This window comes from Scleropages formosus, chromosome 13 (assembly GCF_900964775.1).
Source record: "Scleropages formosus chromosome 13, fSclFor1.1, whole genome shotgun sequence".
NCBI classification, from domain to species: domain Eukaryota; kingdom Metazoa; phylum Chordata; class Actinopteri; order Osteoglossiformes; family Osteoglossidae; genus Scleropages; species Scleropages formosus.
In genome coordinates, this window is record NC_041818.1 from 16,851,316 (window position 1) to 16,867,114 (window position 15,799).

A 15,799-nucleotide genomic window follows, 5' to 3' on the forward strand; every position below is an offset into this window, starting at 1 on the left:
GTTACAAGCTTTGGAACAAAGTCAAGTTCACTTATTTGTGATAATTAAAAACAGCTAAATGTGTGTTATAGAGAAACATTTGTGGTGGCATTTTTTTAATCCTGTGAGACAACTGCTGTTGCCAGTTGGTGGAGGTGTTAGCGACTAGTATTTTGAAATGGCACAGTATATGATATATCTTTGAGGAGGTCACAGAGATTGAGTACTTTACACAGCCTCAGTAATTCAGCATGGAAAAAAAACAAATGAGGTTTTATACATTTAATGTAAACTTGACTTATCTGATACAATGTGGAAAGTATCAGAACATAATTGTGTAGTGATGACAGATTAAATGCATTTACAAACGATTAATACAGGACATACTCAACCCACAATATTTATGCCCCCCATTTAGTACTATTTTTATTGAAAGGGTTACTTTAATTTTAGTAAATATGGTTCATTAGTTTGTGTTTCCATGCTGCTGCATCACAGGGGCCCTTCGTATAACCAGATCCTCAAACACACATATGATGTGCCATGCACGAGTACAGTACAGTACATACACACGTCAGTGATATTTTGTTACCAGTGTTCCTTAAATGTCCAGTGTTGTATTCCTCAGCCATGACTTTTATTACCTGATGGATGAAATCAATCCATTTGTGCTAGTTACTGGCAAGTGATGTTTGACCCTTTGCCTACCTTCTGAAATGAATATGATCTGTCCTACTGTACTTAAACTATTGCTTCCATTAACGTTACTTACTGTGTTCTAAGATCTCATTCACTTCAGGCATGTGCATTTCAGCAGAAAGTGGAAAATGAATCTCCAAAACTGAACCTGTTTGCATTCTGACAGCTTTGTGGTATACTCCAGTTGGTTTCACCTCAATAGTTCAGTAATGAATGATCATGATCTTGAAACATTGTGCCAAAAAAGAATAAGCAGAGTTAAAATGTGAGATTGTGGCTCAACTACCTAAAAGACCCAAGAATGTCTTTGGGTTGATGTGTGGCTGATTACCTGCAGCACCGTAAACGTCTGTGGCTTTTCAAGGTGTCAGTGCATAATTTCAGCTTTATCTTCTGATGCACTATTAATCTCATTGCATTTTAAAAAAGCCAAACTTGTCTGCAGTGTTGCATAAGACCTCATGATTTCCCTTCCTTTAAATTTATCATTACATTGAAATAGTTATTTCTGTTGAAACCCATTGCATGTTATTCTTATGGACCTGTAATGTTCCTGCAGCTCTATGTGCCCTTTCATTGCTTGCCTGTATGAGACCATGAAATAACTTCAGAAATAAAACTTGTTCACGCAAGCCAGGGAACTGGGCAGATTTTGTGAATAATTCTTTTCATGAATATATTTTCAAAATGATAGTAACACCAGTGGAGTTCAGTTGTCATGGGACAGTTTCTACATGCTCTTGGAAGACTGCATATCACACCAGTGACTGGCACTTTACTCCAGTCCTTTTTATTCAAACCTGCCACCTACAGAAGTTGTGTGGAGTTTGGAGGTAGCGCTGTAGGTTTCCGCTTGGTTTGCGTGTTCTCCCTGTGTTCGTGTGGGTTTCCTCTGTCCAAAGATGCGGTTTTGGTGAATTGGTGACTAAATCGTCCTCGGTGTACCCATGTGAATGTAGTACATAATGGTAAGTAGCCAAGTGTAACGGATCTAATATGGTCTCCATGAACAACAGTATCACCTAAACATGTAAGTGTTCCCAAACTCATCTTTTTTACTGCAAAAAAGTGGCTGACCATCGGTTACCAGCACGTCCTACACGCACTCATCAATAGCTACGACTCGTTCAGACTGTCACTGTAATGGGAAGTACTTCTCCCATGTTGCCTTGTGATGGTAACTTACTGGGCATGTTAAGGTCTAGAAGGTAGTAAATCTTCCCTCTTCCTGTACCTTGGGCAGAACTAGAACTAAGCATCCTGCATAAGCTATTAAAACAATCTGCATGTCTGTCTTGTCTGCTGACCTTATATCTATGCACAAAAAATGAGTATGTTGCCTTGGACCAGGTGTCAGTTCAGTGAGACTTGATTACAATTTAGGATATGACTAGAAATGAATGAGAAGTCTACTGCAACAGCAAGTGCTTTTATTATATACGACACCTTTTATGAGCATATAGAAAAGAGTAAAATTAGGACAGTTCTTAACGCACAATTAAAGACTAATGTTCTTAGACAAAACTGTCAAAAGGAATTACTTTTGAATGCTCATGTAATCTTTCCCTGCATGACATGATTGTGTGAGGGGACAGGTGTAGTGGCTCCACCTGTAATGTGACTCAATCCAGGCACAGTGCTCAGCAGGAGGATGTCCTGTCACCTTCACTGGACCAGGTAGATGAGTGTGTTCCCCACATCCGCACTGAGGCCATTGTCTGTCAAGAGCACCTTTCTCAGTGCAAGGTCTACATGGAAAGTGGAGTTATCAGAGATCATGGACTTGCCCTCTTCCTCCTTCCCCAGGATGGGAACCCGGCGGGGCCCCAGCACCGGGTCGTCGTACCGCATCAGCTTCACTCTTGCCAGGTCTGAAGAAAACAATGGCACATTGAACTCACAGATGGCCCTGACAATGAAATATTCATTTGCAAGAAAGCCATGGAAGATGTTTCTCCACCTGGCCAGAATACAAAGTAGAGAATGCATGCGTCATCAGCGTATTAATAAAAATATGGACAACTTGCAGATCTCTGCTTGAGCTTTGGTGGGACCCACCTTTGATCACTCTGTTCACTTTGGAAAGCCTTCGAACAACACTGTCCTTGGTGTCCCCCTGGCGGATGTCCACCCTGGTGGTGAAGAGGCCGCTGCCTGGCTGAGGGTTCACCAGGACCACAGAAACGCCAGGCTGGAGAAATAAATGGAACAATTTTTTTTTCCCCCCACTGTAGTAAATTACAACAAAACGATGGCAATTAGTCACTGACAGTAGGCAATAAGTGAAACGGAAATCAAAGGGTGGTGAAATACACTAGCCCCACAATATGACTTCCCTAAACCAATGTTGCAGAATAAAAACCAACAGCTCTATTACCATGGGTGGCACAGGAGCACTGGTGCCTCAGATCCTGGCCTATGGATTTGAACCTGGCTCAGTCTACGTACAGTTTGCATGTTTGCCACATATTCATCGGGGTTTCTTCCTGTGCTCTGGTTGCCTCACTCAGTCCAGTGTTTCTGATGATGCTAAATCGCCACGTGTGAGAGGGAGTGAGTTGAGAGAGCGATCGTGATAAACTGGCAACCTGTCTAAGGTGTACCTAGCCTCACACCCTTCAGGATATGTTCTAGGCCACGGTGACTTTGCAACGGGGAATCAGTTATTGATATGTGATAGGCGAATTAAGTTGCGGTGCCTTTCAGATGTCCAGGACAAAAAGCACTGAACAGTGTTTTGTGTCGCAGCAAATGGTTTCCTCTGTGCCATGTAGTGCTGCACCTCTGCCCACCTGTATCTGCCTGTAAATGAAAGTCAGATCTTCTCTGTCAATTTACCTCTGTTCTGAAGACACAGAATGGCTTTCCAGGACAACAGTCCTCCCTTATTTTATCATCTGCTTCTGAAGCAAATACAACATCCATCTGATCCAGCTGGAACAAAAACACAAGGACCACTGTTTAATTATGAAGTCTAGCAGCATGTTGCGTACATTGACAACAGGCAGACATTTTAATAACTTTTCCATTTTGACACCAATACATTCCTCAGAATAAATCCACTGGTAGAACAAACCTGTTAAAACACATACTGTACTCTCAGGGAGAGAGTGGACATATATGACTTAATACCCCAAACAACAAAGTTTAGTTTTTTTTTTAAAAAAAAAAAGCACAACAAATGTTACTTTACCTCTAGGGAGTTTGTTAAATAGACAATGTTCTCCAGAAGAACTGCTTTCTCATCAAACTCCAGTTCCAGGTCCAGAACTCGTGGCCCATTCTTCTCTAGGTTTTCCTGCACACCAAAGTCATTAGGTAGTCTGGGAGCTTTCGGACTGACCTCTCGAGGTCCTTCAGCCACAAGCAACTACAACTGACCCAAATTTCCAGTCTTAGAGGCATTAATTTATCCAAACAAAATGAAAACGGTGGACCCCAGGGTGGGGTCGGTCTAGCATGCACTCAAATTTAAGGGGCACTTCATATATGAGTAGAGGGCTAAAAATGTTTGAACCTTGGATGCTTGCAGGCTCCTACCTTGATCATGGCCACAAAAGGCATTACCCTCTTCATGTACTTCTTCAGCTCTGGCAGAGCACCCAGCTCCCCTGCAAGCACCTTGTTGTCAGGGAGCTTGCCCCCGTTGGCCTGGACACACACACACACACACACACACACACAGGCAAGTTCTTAATCAAATGAGTGTTCCTCTCCTCTCCACACAGCCAACACCTCACAACTCGTAACTCTTCAACCCCAAACCCTTTGTCATGGCATCTACTGAAATGACAAATGCTAACATCTCCCCACATTCCCCAATACCACAGGAGACAGCTTGGGGGGGGGCAGGTGTAACCAGGGACATCTCCAAACCCTGAAGATGACCCCTGGTTGTCGTCCTCTGCCAGAACACAAGGACACATCTCTGGGACTCACCAAGACCATGCTTTGTTTGATGGACTTGCAAAAATGTACATATATAACCTATACAGATGTACAAGTCTCATCTCCAAGTGCCTGAGAGTGCAGAAGGGCACAGGATACATGCCCGTTTACTGTGACGAAACATCAGCTGACTTTAAGAGTGAACCCCTGGACTGAGCGCTTCTCCAAGCCAGGCCATGCTTGCCTTGTAGTGTTTCCCCAGAAGGCTGAGGGTGCTGTGCTGCCAGGGGGGGTAATTCTTCGCCACGTAGATGGTGCAGTGAGACGGCTTCTCCGGAGGCTTGTTGTCACCCTTCTGTACAATAGACAAAGGCAACTGCGCATCAGTCCCAGCCCTCGCAATACTAGAGCAACAGCCAGAGCCGTAATTGGCTGCTACTGCTCAGAATTGAGATTCTTAAGACTGAAACTGGAGGAAAAAATATCAGCTGTTTAAATCATTCATTAGTGTTTTATAGAATATAGGCTGGAATAAACCAAAAGCATGTTTCCCTTTAAAAGCATTGCGAAAACACATCTTGCTGCGACTGGGGCTTAGGTACCCGTAAAGTCATTTTACATGACAGCTGTCGAGTCCCTTCATGTCACTTGCGAGATGCTGCAGCAGCTTTTCACAGATTGCATGAGCGGGTGGGTGCATGCTCAATACCACATTAAAATGTTCATGGGAGACGCGCCTGTGCATTACGGCCGGAGCCTGACTGCAGACGTACCGCAATTAACTTGAGAAAAGGAAACAGGACCCCAGCGCTTCGGCGAGGGCTGCTGAATTATTCACGCCAAAGCAATGGGAAGTTAATGGCAAAAGAAATACTTCTATTGCCCACTGAAACAAGGAGTGAAAAGACTGCACTGAAACTTACAAGGGAACGCAATCCAATGAGCAAACCACGCCTGAAGGACAAAGTGTCCGAGCCCCTTTAATGCTCTATCCTCCTTCCTGTATGTGTACGTTTCAGTCTACGTTACCGCTGGTAATCTGTCAGCACAACGATCAATCAGCTCCACGGACCACCGCACGATACCTTGCTCTTGGGCGGCTGCATGTACGCTTTGAGCCTTAGCCGCAGGTCATGGGCGGTCTCCATGAGGTACTGGGAGGAGCGGATAAGGACCTCGTCCACCGGGCCGGCCACAGGCCACAAAGCGTTCATCAGGGATCCGGGCTGGTGGGAAACAGCAAGGCCAAGGCTTAAGCAACGGCATCAGGTCTATCTTATGGTGAAGTTGAAGTGCAAAAGTTAACCTTTCCTCCTTCTTCGCTAGTGGATAAGTCATATCAGCACTGATCAGCCACCATTATTACTACTACTACTGGTACTTTCCTCCAAAGCCACTTAGTGTTACATTTTTATACTAACTTACTTGCAATGATTTACCCATTTAACTGTATCAATTCAGGGTAAGAACCTTGCTCAAGGTACAACACTGGGAACAGGGATTAGAACCCAGGTCCTACACAAGCCATATACTGTGCTGTGATGATGATGATGATGTCCCTCAGTGGCGCACGCAGTCGTTTTTGCCATGCTCAAAATGGCCACTGGGTTCCATTCCCATGAGCCTCAACCTCACCTTGCCCAGAAGTGTCCAGATGTGCTCACACAGGTGAGGACAGATCGGAGCCAGCAGTAGAGTCTGATTCTCGATGAACTGGAACACAAGGTCCCTGTGCATGCCCTCCATGGTCAGCTCCCGGTACTTATCCTTCACCGCCTGCCAGCAGATGTTAACAAGACACACATGATCCACGGCTCCAGGAAACGCAGAGCTGCTGAGAAGCCAGCGCTTGAAAAATACAACTGGGCAATACCTGAAATTCAAAGAAACCGCTTTTCAAAGCCTCCTTGTACATCATCTTCTCGTACTGCTGCTCTGTCTTGATGATGCCGGCATTCATTTCACTACAGAGGCAGACAACAATGGGCAACAAACGCTTTGATTTTCAACGCTGAACTGCTCTGAGCAAAGCTAGAATACATTCAGTACTGCACTAGAGGCTAAAGTCTGTGTACCTGATGAAGACTCTGTCATTGAACAAGTCTGCGGGCCCCACCCTGAGGCTGTCCCGGTTGGCGATCATGTCCTTCACCCACTCCAGCCATGCGTAGAGGCGCAGAATGCCTGCATCGGCCATCGCCTCCACAAAGTTGGCATCCTCCACCGTGTCGCCGGCATCTGCCAGTGCGAGGCGCATTCCTGACACAGGACACACACACAACCAGTGGCGAACAGGATCCACACAGACAGGAAGGCAGAAGTGTTGGCTGGTATGAGAACAAGATTTTACAGCTCCGTTGTGTGTCATACGAGTTCCTAAATACCATGACACTCCATCGTCCCACTGTAGTGACATCACCTCTGCAGAATGAGTACAGGCTACTCCACCAAACTGCCCTTTTCACTTGCAACACATGAAGTGCACACATTTACATCACAGAAGGTTTCAACAAGTGGAAAACGTACAATGAACCCCTTATTAAGAATGTATATAGTAGCAACCAAAAGTTCAAGTTCACTTGCTGGAAAGCAGTTTCCTCCCATATTTTATGTTTTACATCCAGCTCATTAGTTTGAGTTGCTACACGTTCCTTGTTCACAAGACAGTTCTTGCCTAACTCCGAAGCGTGTTTCAGACCACTGTCTTGCAAATAATAGTTATCTTCATGGAATGCTGTGCTTCTGAAGTATGCTATGATAGCCACGCTAGCTGTGCATCCATCGCCATGAATGTGGTTGATATCACCGATTCTGAACCATATAGGCAGAACTTATGTGGTCACCCTCTCTGCATCTAATACTCAGTGGTTGATTCTAGATATCCTAGATTTTGACTTATCAGTTCATGAGCTGAGTTCCACACTTTAAATGTACATTTTCAGTCCCTCCCCTCCCCCACCAGGCAAGCTTATTTCAAGGTGTACTCAAACTTTTGACTAGTACCGTACAAAACTACAAAATACAACTGTTTACCATCAGCTGAGAACTTGCTGACTGCTTGACTCAAGGTCAGAAAATTTCCAGTGGACTTGGACATCTAAAAAAAAAAAAAAAAAAGCATACATGCAAAAGCAGGTCAGTAAGTGATCCAGAATTGTGGTTTACATTCCGTCAGTAACAGTGGCAAAGCGGAGAAGCTTCCTCACCTTCTCCGAGTTCAAAAGGAGATGACCATTGGCTCGGACAGCCTGCGGCCACTTCCCGCTGCACAAAAATGGGGCAAAGCAAATAGCAAGGACTCAAATACAGAGAACATAGTCAGCCTTGCACAAAAAGGCCCTTTCATCATTTACTCCACTTGTTCTTTAAACAAAGATGTATTATGTACTGCTCTCATACAAAAAAACAACTCAGAATTTGATCTTCGAGTAACTGGCTTCACTGATTTTTTTCTCTTTCTATTATGTATTTGCAGTTTCATCAGCTCAATATAAATGGCCAGCCATCCATTTCTATTTAATACAGCTACTGGTTTCATCTACAAAGGCACTCTGTTCTTCTAAATGATTTGTCCATGAAAAGTGTTGTTAAAAATTGAGCAATCCCACAAAATAAATCTAAAAAATATGACAAAATGGTTTTGATTTCCTTGTGTTGCTGGTGGAAACGCAAACTAATGACTCCCAGCACTGTGTCAGAAACTGGGAATATTAGGGGTGCTGATACCTGTCGTTGGGCCACATGGCTACGTGGTTGTACAGGTAGTATGACAGATGGTTCGGTACCAAGTCTTTCCCAGAGACACGGACATCCACCGGGTACCAGTACTCAAACTCCTGTCTCAGTTTCTGAAGGCTCTCATTGCGGATGCTGGTCTTTGGGAAGGGTGCATCCTTGAAGAAGATGAAGTCCCACACTTCTTTAGTCATCTGCTCTGGCCTGAGATGGACAAAACAGGAGAGCTTCATAAAGAACTACTTAACAGTGATTTTGTGTAGTTACAACCAGTTTACCAGAAAGAAAGAGAAGCAACATTGCACAAAGTCTTCGCTGAGTGAACAACACTAATATGCAGGGTAGCTCAGAGAAGGAAAACAGTTATTGTTTAGAGTACCACTGTTAGTAAATGTCAATACAAAGAAATGAGTAAAAGACATACCTGATGCCAAGAGGGGAAGGTCCCTGACCGTTCAGAACACCACCCTGCAGTAAGTGAGCCACACTGTAGTAGGCCATGTAAATAGTGGAGTCTGAGAGGGACTCTATCAACCACTGCTCATCCCACGGCAACCGCGTTCCTGTGACAACAACATATCATACAGACTCTGAAATGCACAACGTTAAAATCCCTAAGTAACAAATAGCATCCAGCTTAATTCAGGGACTGAGCAATTTGAAGCACATAAAATAGGTTGAAGAGATGGATGTAATTAATACGTGTGAAAAAGAACAGCTGCCACATATGGAAGGAACAAATCTGTTTCTTGGGCAGATTTTTTTACTTTAGGATCCCACGCAGGATCTCACCTAGGCCGTAGGTTCGAGAGCATGCGTGTTCCTGAAGCCAAGCCAAAGTTGCTTCAAAGTTTTTCCTGGTCTCATCACAGAACCTACAAGATATCCAGTAAACAAAGGAAGTGAACACACAGGATCATCTATAAAGAGAAGGAAACAATCAGAATCAGAGAAGCTGGGTCATCGCCGTTTCACAAAAAGAATTTATAATAGTAATAAAACAAAATACAAGGAATCACTTCACAGCTTAACATTCAGTAGTGAGCTATGCATATTTCTCACTCCACCGGGGGGGGGGGGGGCGTCAGTAGAAAGGCTTACGTCTCCATCTGCTTCAGGACATCCGAGGCCTGCTGCTTCCACTCTTTGTCTCCATAGTCCAAGTACCTGAGTGTGTACAAAGTATCACAAGGCTATCTACAGCCATACACTCAAATTTTTCACTAAAATAAACATTACATTTATTCATTTAGCTGACACTTTTCTCCCAATCAACTTATAATGTTAAGGTACCAACAACTGTTTACCCATTTATACAGCTGGGTAATTTTTATTGGAGCAATTTAGGCTAAGTACCTTGCTCAAGGGTACTATAGTCGGAGGTGAGAATCGAACCAGCGACCTTCGGGTCCAGGCAGTAGCTCTAACCACTACGCTACCAGCTATCCCCAGACACACACCAACTGTAACAGTTTTTCCCAAATCCAAAATTACATGCAGAGAAGCAATAATAAACTGGTAACATGGCTGGGCGGGTTATAGTTTATGGACATCGAAGCGTTTATGATGCCTTTTCCATGTCTTATATGTTTGCATATAATGAGAGATTATTTGTTTCAAATATGCAGAATGAACAACTTATCTATATCACAGCCCAAGGCTTTGTCATTTACAAATGTGGAAAACTGGTGACTCCTGTCTTATTTTCAAAAGTTCTAGGCACTTAACTGTAAAACCCAAGGAATACTTAAACACTATATTACAACAGCCTGACAATACTGCTTTTTGTTAAAAGTCATAAATTCCCATGCAACACCACCTCACCAGCTGATAGTAAATATTTAAGGCAAACAAATTCAGGGAAAAAAAATAGAAAATAATATTTAAAAGAGAGAGAGAAAATGGGTTGTGGTGTGTATATCCAAACCCATACTGGGGAACTTTTCCTGAACTCACCACTGGTCACACAGGGCCACCACACACTCATCTGATGATCGTGACATCACTTGTTTCTCTGGCTCCATATAGATGAGCGCTTCACCCTGAAACACAGACAGGCCAGTGCTTAAATGGAAATATTATTATTAAATGATTCATTCCTTTCAAAAATCACATCAACAGTAAAAAAAAAAAAAATGTAAAATTTTATTCAGTTCATTAAAAACCCTTTCAGATAAAAAAAAAAATGAAGCAATTTGTTTTCTGCTGATACTTCAGTTACCGATTAAGATGACTATAATTGTCCAATCATTTATCAGTGAATATGAATGCATTTACTAGAATAATTACACACAGCTGCCCTGTAACAGAAGAGACACAAAAACCAGCAATTAACAGAAAAGGCCTGATGTCAGCTAAGATATTGCTGGAACAAACAGGATGGCACAGCAACATCTGCTCACCTTTTCCACCATCATCTTCTGGATGGGTTTCTTCACATCTTGAACCTTCTGACCCCTGAACCCCTCCACCAACATGATCTACAGAGAAGAACATGATACAAGCAGTGGTTCAGCATGGCTATCATGTCGTTTACAGTGGATTATGTTATTAAGGTACTATGGTCCTTACGCCTTCGTAGAAGCCTTTGAGGTAAATCTTCTCCTTGGCCTCAGCCAGCTTCTCCCGGTCGTTTTGACTCTGGATCTTTAGTTCATCACACAAAAGGGGAGCTGACAGGTTTCCGTAGTCGGGAATTTCAATGATGGGGACCTGGGTTACAAGGGCACGGATCAAAGGCAGAAAGACAGAGGCCAGAAACAAACTACACAAACAACTTACAGGACTAAAAGTGATAAAAAGAAAGCAGGACGTGTACCGGTTCAAATGGCAAAACCATGTCGTCTTTGATTCCATATTTTTCCCTCAGTGCCTAGGTTAAAAGAGAAGAACAAAAAGTTGCTTTTGTGGGTACTTAATTCCATTCCACTAAAGCAGATTTATTGAATGAATTGGGATGATTCAAAGCACCTGCTTCTTTTTTATATCCCGGAGAGCAGCAATGTCATCAGGTGCATCAGAAGGAACACTGGTGACCACTCCAGTTCCTGATGTTACAGGAAGAAACATGTCTTGTATAATAAAAATTCAGCTTACATAATTTTCATGCAAAAATTTTCATTGGACAAAAAAAAAAAAAAAAAAAAAAAAAAGTTGAAAGACTTCACTAACACGACTCACTGAAAATTATTTTAAACATTTAAGGCACATGGCATAACAATATGGAAAGAGTTTAAGGTAACACATAAAATACTGCACATTAAATCAATACATGAAAACTGATTTGGTTTGTTTAGCAGCATTTTCTGATGTTCCTAATTTTATCAAAACATTATTATTCACTGTGACAAAACACAGATTATAGGGATTAGATTATGGGGAAAACAGCAATACTTCCTGGCATCATGTTAGAACTGTGCTTGAGAAGAATACCTTTATCTTCTTTGATAGTAAGCATTGGCAACGCATAGATGACCTTGTAGGACGTGAGAGGGGCACTGAGTGCACAGCCAAGAATATCCTGGAAAGGACAGACCGTAAGCACAGAACAGAGGCATTTTTCATAATCACCATGTAATTAAAATACATGTGGAGAAACCAAATTAAAAAAGAGAACAGAAAACTATTACAGAATGGAAGGAGCTCCACCAGAACTTGTTTTACTGACAATCTCAGAAGTTAAGACCTGTAGCCCCGATAAGCGGCTCATAGCATCACACCTGTCCGAGCAGTTCCATGAGCTGTGGAACCACCCCATTCTCCTTGGTAAAGCCTTGGTAAGACATGTTTCTGGCAGACCTCCGTGTGCAGATGAAAATGTCTCCGCTGGCTGTCTCAAAGGCGATGTACTTCATATCTGGCCTGATCCAGCAGTTGGTCTGGCCAAACATGGTCTCTGGTCTGAGAGTGGCTGCCACCAAGAAGATGTTCTTACCCTTCAGCTCACTATAATTAATGAATAAATCATTCACAGAAAACATATCACTGTTAAAAACTGATCTCCTAAATCAGGACATATTTTCACGTGTGATCTTTTTATCAGTTTACCAAGTATACCTCAGTTTTGAAGGGTATGGCTCAACGATCTTCATTTTAATAAGAGTGTATTCTTGTGGACCAACACCCTAAAGAAAGGACAGGTCCAATTTAGTAGGGGGGAAAAAAAGCTCTCCATGCTAATCTTGAAGCAGTCATGCAATGGCATATCCTCACCTCTCCTGTTTGTCTATCATGGTCCATACACGGCTGGCCATCTTTGGGAGAGTAGATGGTGTAACTATATAACAATAAATCAGAGTAATTACCATAGGGAAAAAATATGACAAATTGCTTTTAATGCAAAAAAAATCATAATCAAACTGCTAGAAAATAGCTCCATCTCACCGTTTGCCAAATTTGATTTTCTTCCTTTCTTTCAGCGTTACGAACTGCCATTTTACAAAGGAGTCGTAAAAGGGATTGACATCAGTTGTGATGAAGGAACGTCTCCAGTCCACCTGCAACAATACATACAGTAAAAGAAGAAGTGTCGACTCACATTCTGCCTTTAGAATAAATCACCACTTGTTTTCCCCAAAAGTGTGAAGTAACATGGGAAGGTTAAGCTGGTGCTGGTTTGCAAAGCCAAGTGTCCACAGAAAAAAATCCACTGTAGCACTTATTTTATATGGATATATGGCTCTCCCATAGAAGTTTGATGAGCTTGTCACCTTGACGCCCATGCTCTTCAAGTCCTCAACAGCCAACGGAGGGAAGTAGTCAAGCCAGTGGGCTGCATCAGCAAACTTCTCAATCTCACTGTCCTGCAGACCAAGTGACTTCATGATGTCCCACTGATACTTTGCTCCTCCAGACTTGGCGACAGCTTTGCTCTGAGGGTCACAAAGCAAAGGATATGCGGTAGAGATTTTATAGACAAGAAAATTTATAGAAATCTCACCAACCATCCTCAAACTCTGTACCTTTTTGCCTCTTGACTTGTCTTTGACTATGATCTCATCTTCTGCTTTCGGCTTGATCTCCTCCTCCATCTCATCATCTGGAAACTGAGGCGGATTGCCATAAAGTTCCATCTCTCTCTTCAGCTTGTCTGCGCAGGCCTAGGCAACATAAAATTATGAGGACCTTTTCAAGTTCTCATGTCACGACAACCAAGTCAAATGAAACAGGAGACCAGTTACCCACTTTGATTGGCATTCCGGTGCAATGCAGTCCAAATGGAAAGAGGCACCTCTTCCCTTTCAAACGCTGGTATCCCATTGCAAACTGAAAGGTTAGACCAAGTACCATGTCACGAGCAACAAATCATACGAAAAAGTCCAACAGACTACTGGTTTGTGGTTCATCAAGAGCCGACAGCACGCGCACACACAAACACAGCTGTGAAGGTTACCTCGCATTTTGACAAGCAGAAAGTGTGGCCCAGATGGAGTCTACCATTCATGTACGGGTAGGGGAAAGTCACTAGGTACTTGTCCTTGCTACAACAACAGGAAAGCAGGGATTATTGACAGCATTATTTATTTCTTTATAAACAGCACTGGGTCACAGAAGCATACACATAGAAACTGTATACCAAAAAAACCACACATGCAGACTGTCCTTGATATATGACATATGCAACTTACAATGGTCATCCCACTAACCTTACTATATTATTTTCAAGTTTCAATGTTTGATCATAATGTGCCATAAGAACTGCTTCACATGCTATTCATAACATTGCCCTATTATACAATACAGCATTCAAGGTGGTTAACTGTTCATGTATATACCTTGTTATAATGCAGTAGGTAATACAGTGGTTAGAGTTTCTGCATGTGGTTTCAAAGGACTCTGAGGACCCAGGTTCGAATCCAATATCCTGCTGTAGTACCCTTGATCAGGGAACTTAGCCTGAATTGTTGCAGTACAAATTTCCCACCTATAGAACTTGATAAATCATTGCGTCGCACTGGGAAAATGCACCAAATAAATGGAAAAAACATAAGATGTGCACATCGCACGCTAATAACTGGTAAGCACATGGTAAGAATGTATGTACACCCTCATATATATTCTATTTTACTGTTCATTTCTATTACATTTTCTTTTTTGCTGTAGTATGCTTCTAATTTCTATTTTATTTGTATTTCCTTATTTTAAATTTTCTCTGCTATCATCGTTGTAATTGTGTAAAGGCCAGGACAGAACCATCGACCGTACTGAGGTGCCTCCAGGGGCTGCCCTGACACTCGGCGAGTGTGCGAAACGCGGTGGCGCAGTGCGTAATGCTGTTGTCTCACACGACCTAAATGGTGCGAGAGGACATGGGTTCCATCACCTCTCAGCCTGTATGCAGTTTGCACAGCTTTCCTCGGGGTGCTCCGGTTTCCTCCCACAGTCCAAAGACGCGTTTCAAGGGAATTGGTGACTCTAAATTGCTCGTAGTCAGTGTGTTTGTGTGTGTTGCAGGTAGTGTCCCTAGCACTAACTTCACAGGACGAAAAGATGTCAGCAAATACTAGTACTTGATAATGAATAAATCAAATGTAAATGTGATTTAATCATGTAATTTATGTCAGACTCACTGCGAGCTCTGCTCCGGCGGCGCGTCACATTCAAACATCTTCTCCGCCTCCCATTTCTGCTGGATTTCCTTCTCTATCTTCCGCAAGTAGTCCAGCTTTGCAGTTCCTTTTCTTTCCTAAAACACACACGCATACCTTGAGATTAATGACCTTATTAAATAATTAAATTAAAATTGCTGCTTCCAGAACAAACGCGTCAGCGCTAACTAGCGTTGAAATAAGTGCAAACAACGTCGTGAGGTAACGACTCTTCTTCATTTAGCTGTACAATGCTACAACTAATCCACACACAAATAACTTACAGTCATTTTTAACGTCCTTTAGTGTTTCTTTCTCAAACGATGAAGAAACTTCAATATCTTTCACACGCAACCAAGCAGCAACCCCCAGCGCGGCGTGGAGGAAGAACGAGCCGGACAGAGACGTCAGAATGCCATTGCATGCCGGTTAAAAAACTGTCATCATTAGAGAAGCTATAGAAAGAACTACATTACCCACAAGCCATAACAGAAAAGTTGAACAAGGAGCGAGACTATGAGGTTATGGGAAATGTGGTTCATTTGTAATAAAGACACGAATGCCTTCCTTATACGCTTCCCATGTGGTACACATGTTCAAGTTTCTGATAGCAGAGGGATCATGGAAAAATTAGATCTATTTTTAATACATACACGTCTACTATCCAGAAGCCCATTATATCCCTACATATTCATATATGCTCAGCACAGTAAAATACATAAAGGATTGTTCTTAATTTTTTATAGTTTCACTTTAAATTAAAATAAAACATAGTTATATAGGGTTTCTAAGGTCTCGATATAATTCTGTAATGTCGCCAATAGTACAAATGCGTTTAGCAATACAATAGCACTTTTTTTGTGCCCCACTTCGGACATCCAGCCACCGGTACACGCTGTCGGATGTAAACT

General features: G+C 42.5%; 1 protein-coding gene across 1 annotated transcript; it reads right to left on the reverse strand.

Moving 5' to 3' along the window:
- Positions 1-2,091: 2,091 nt before the first annotated feature.
- Positions 2,092-15,311, reverse strand: lars1b (leucyl-tRNA synthetase 1b). The gene is made up of 32 exons (XM_018756436.2): positions 15,173-15,311; positions 14,871-14,986; positions 13,694-13,781; positions 13,486-13,566; positions 13,263-13,400; positions 13,011-13,172; positions 12,685-12,797; positions 12,514-12,577; positions 12,358-12,425; positions 12,021-12,246; positions 11,734-11,821; positions 11,272-11,348; positions 11,120-11,173; positions 10,873-11,013; positions 10,704-10,781; positions 10,258-10,343; positions 9,403-9,468; positions 9,094-9,176; positions 8,726-8,864; positions 8,293-8,505; positions 7,773-7,830; positions 7,600-7,663; positions 6,642-6,825; positions 6,440-6,530; positions 6,202-6,342; positions 5,652-5,792; positions 4,811-4,921; positions 4,219-4,329; positions 3,872-3,976; positions 3,517-3,612; positions 2,737-2,869; positions 2,092-2,549 (listed from the first exon to the last, which is right to left on the reverse strand). Exons 1-32 carry the CDS (start codon positions 15,176-15,178, stop codon positions 2,344-2,346), a joined length of 3,528 nt encoding a protein of 1,175 aa, XP_018611952.2. The 5' UTR covers positions 15,179-15,311; the 3' UTR covers positions 2,092-2,343.
- Between the last annotated feature and the right edge of the window lie 488 nt (positions 15,312-15,799).

What these genes read in the sequence shown, in the direction of transcription:
- lars1b (XM_018756436.2), bottom strand. An exon ending in GTGGCCCTGTGTGACCAGTG is followed by an intron (nt 9,469 to 10,257) that starts GTGAGTTCAGGA and finishes GTACACACTCAG; the next exon opens with GTACTTGGACTATGGAGACA. An exon ending in GTCCTGAAGCAGATGGAGAC is followed by an intron (nt 9,177 to 9,402) that starts GTAAGCCTTTCT and finishes GATATCTTGTAG; the next exon opens with GTTCTGTGATGAGACCAGGA.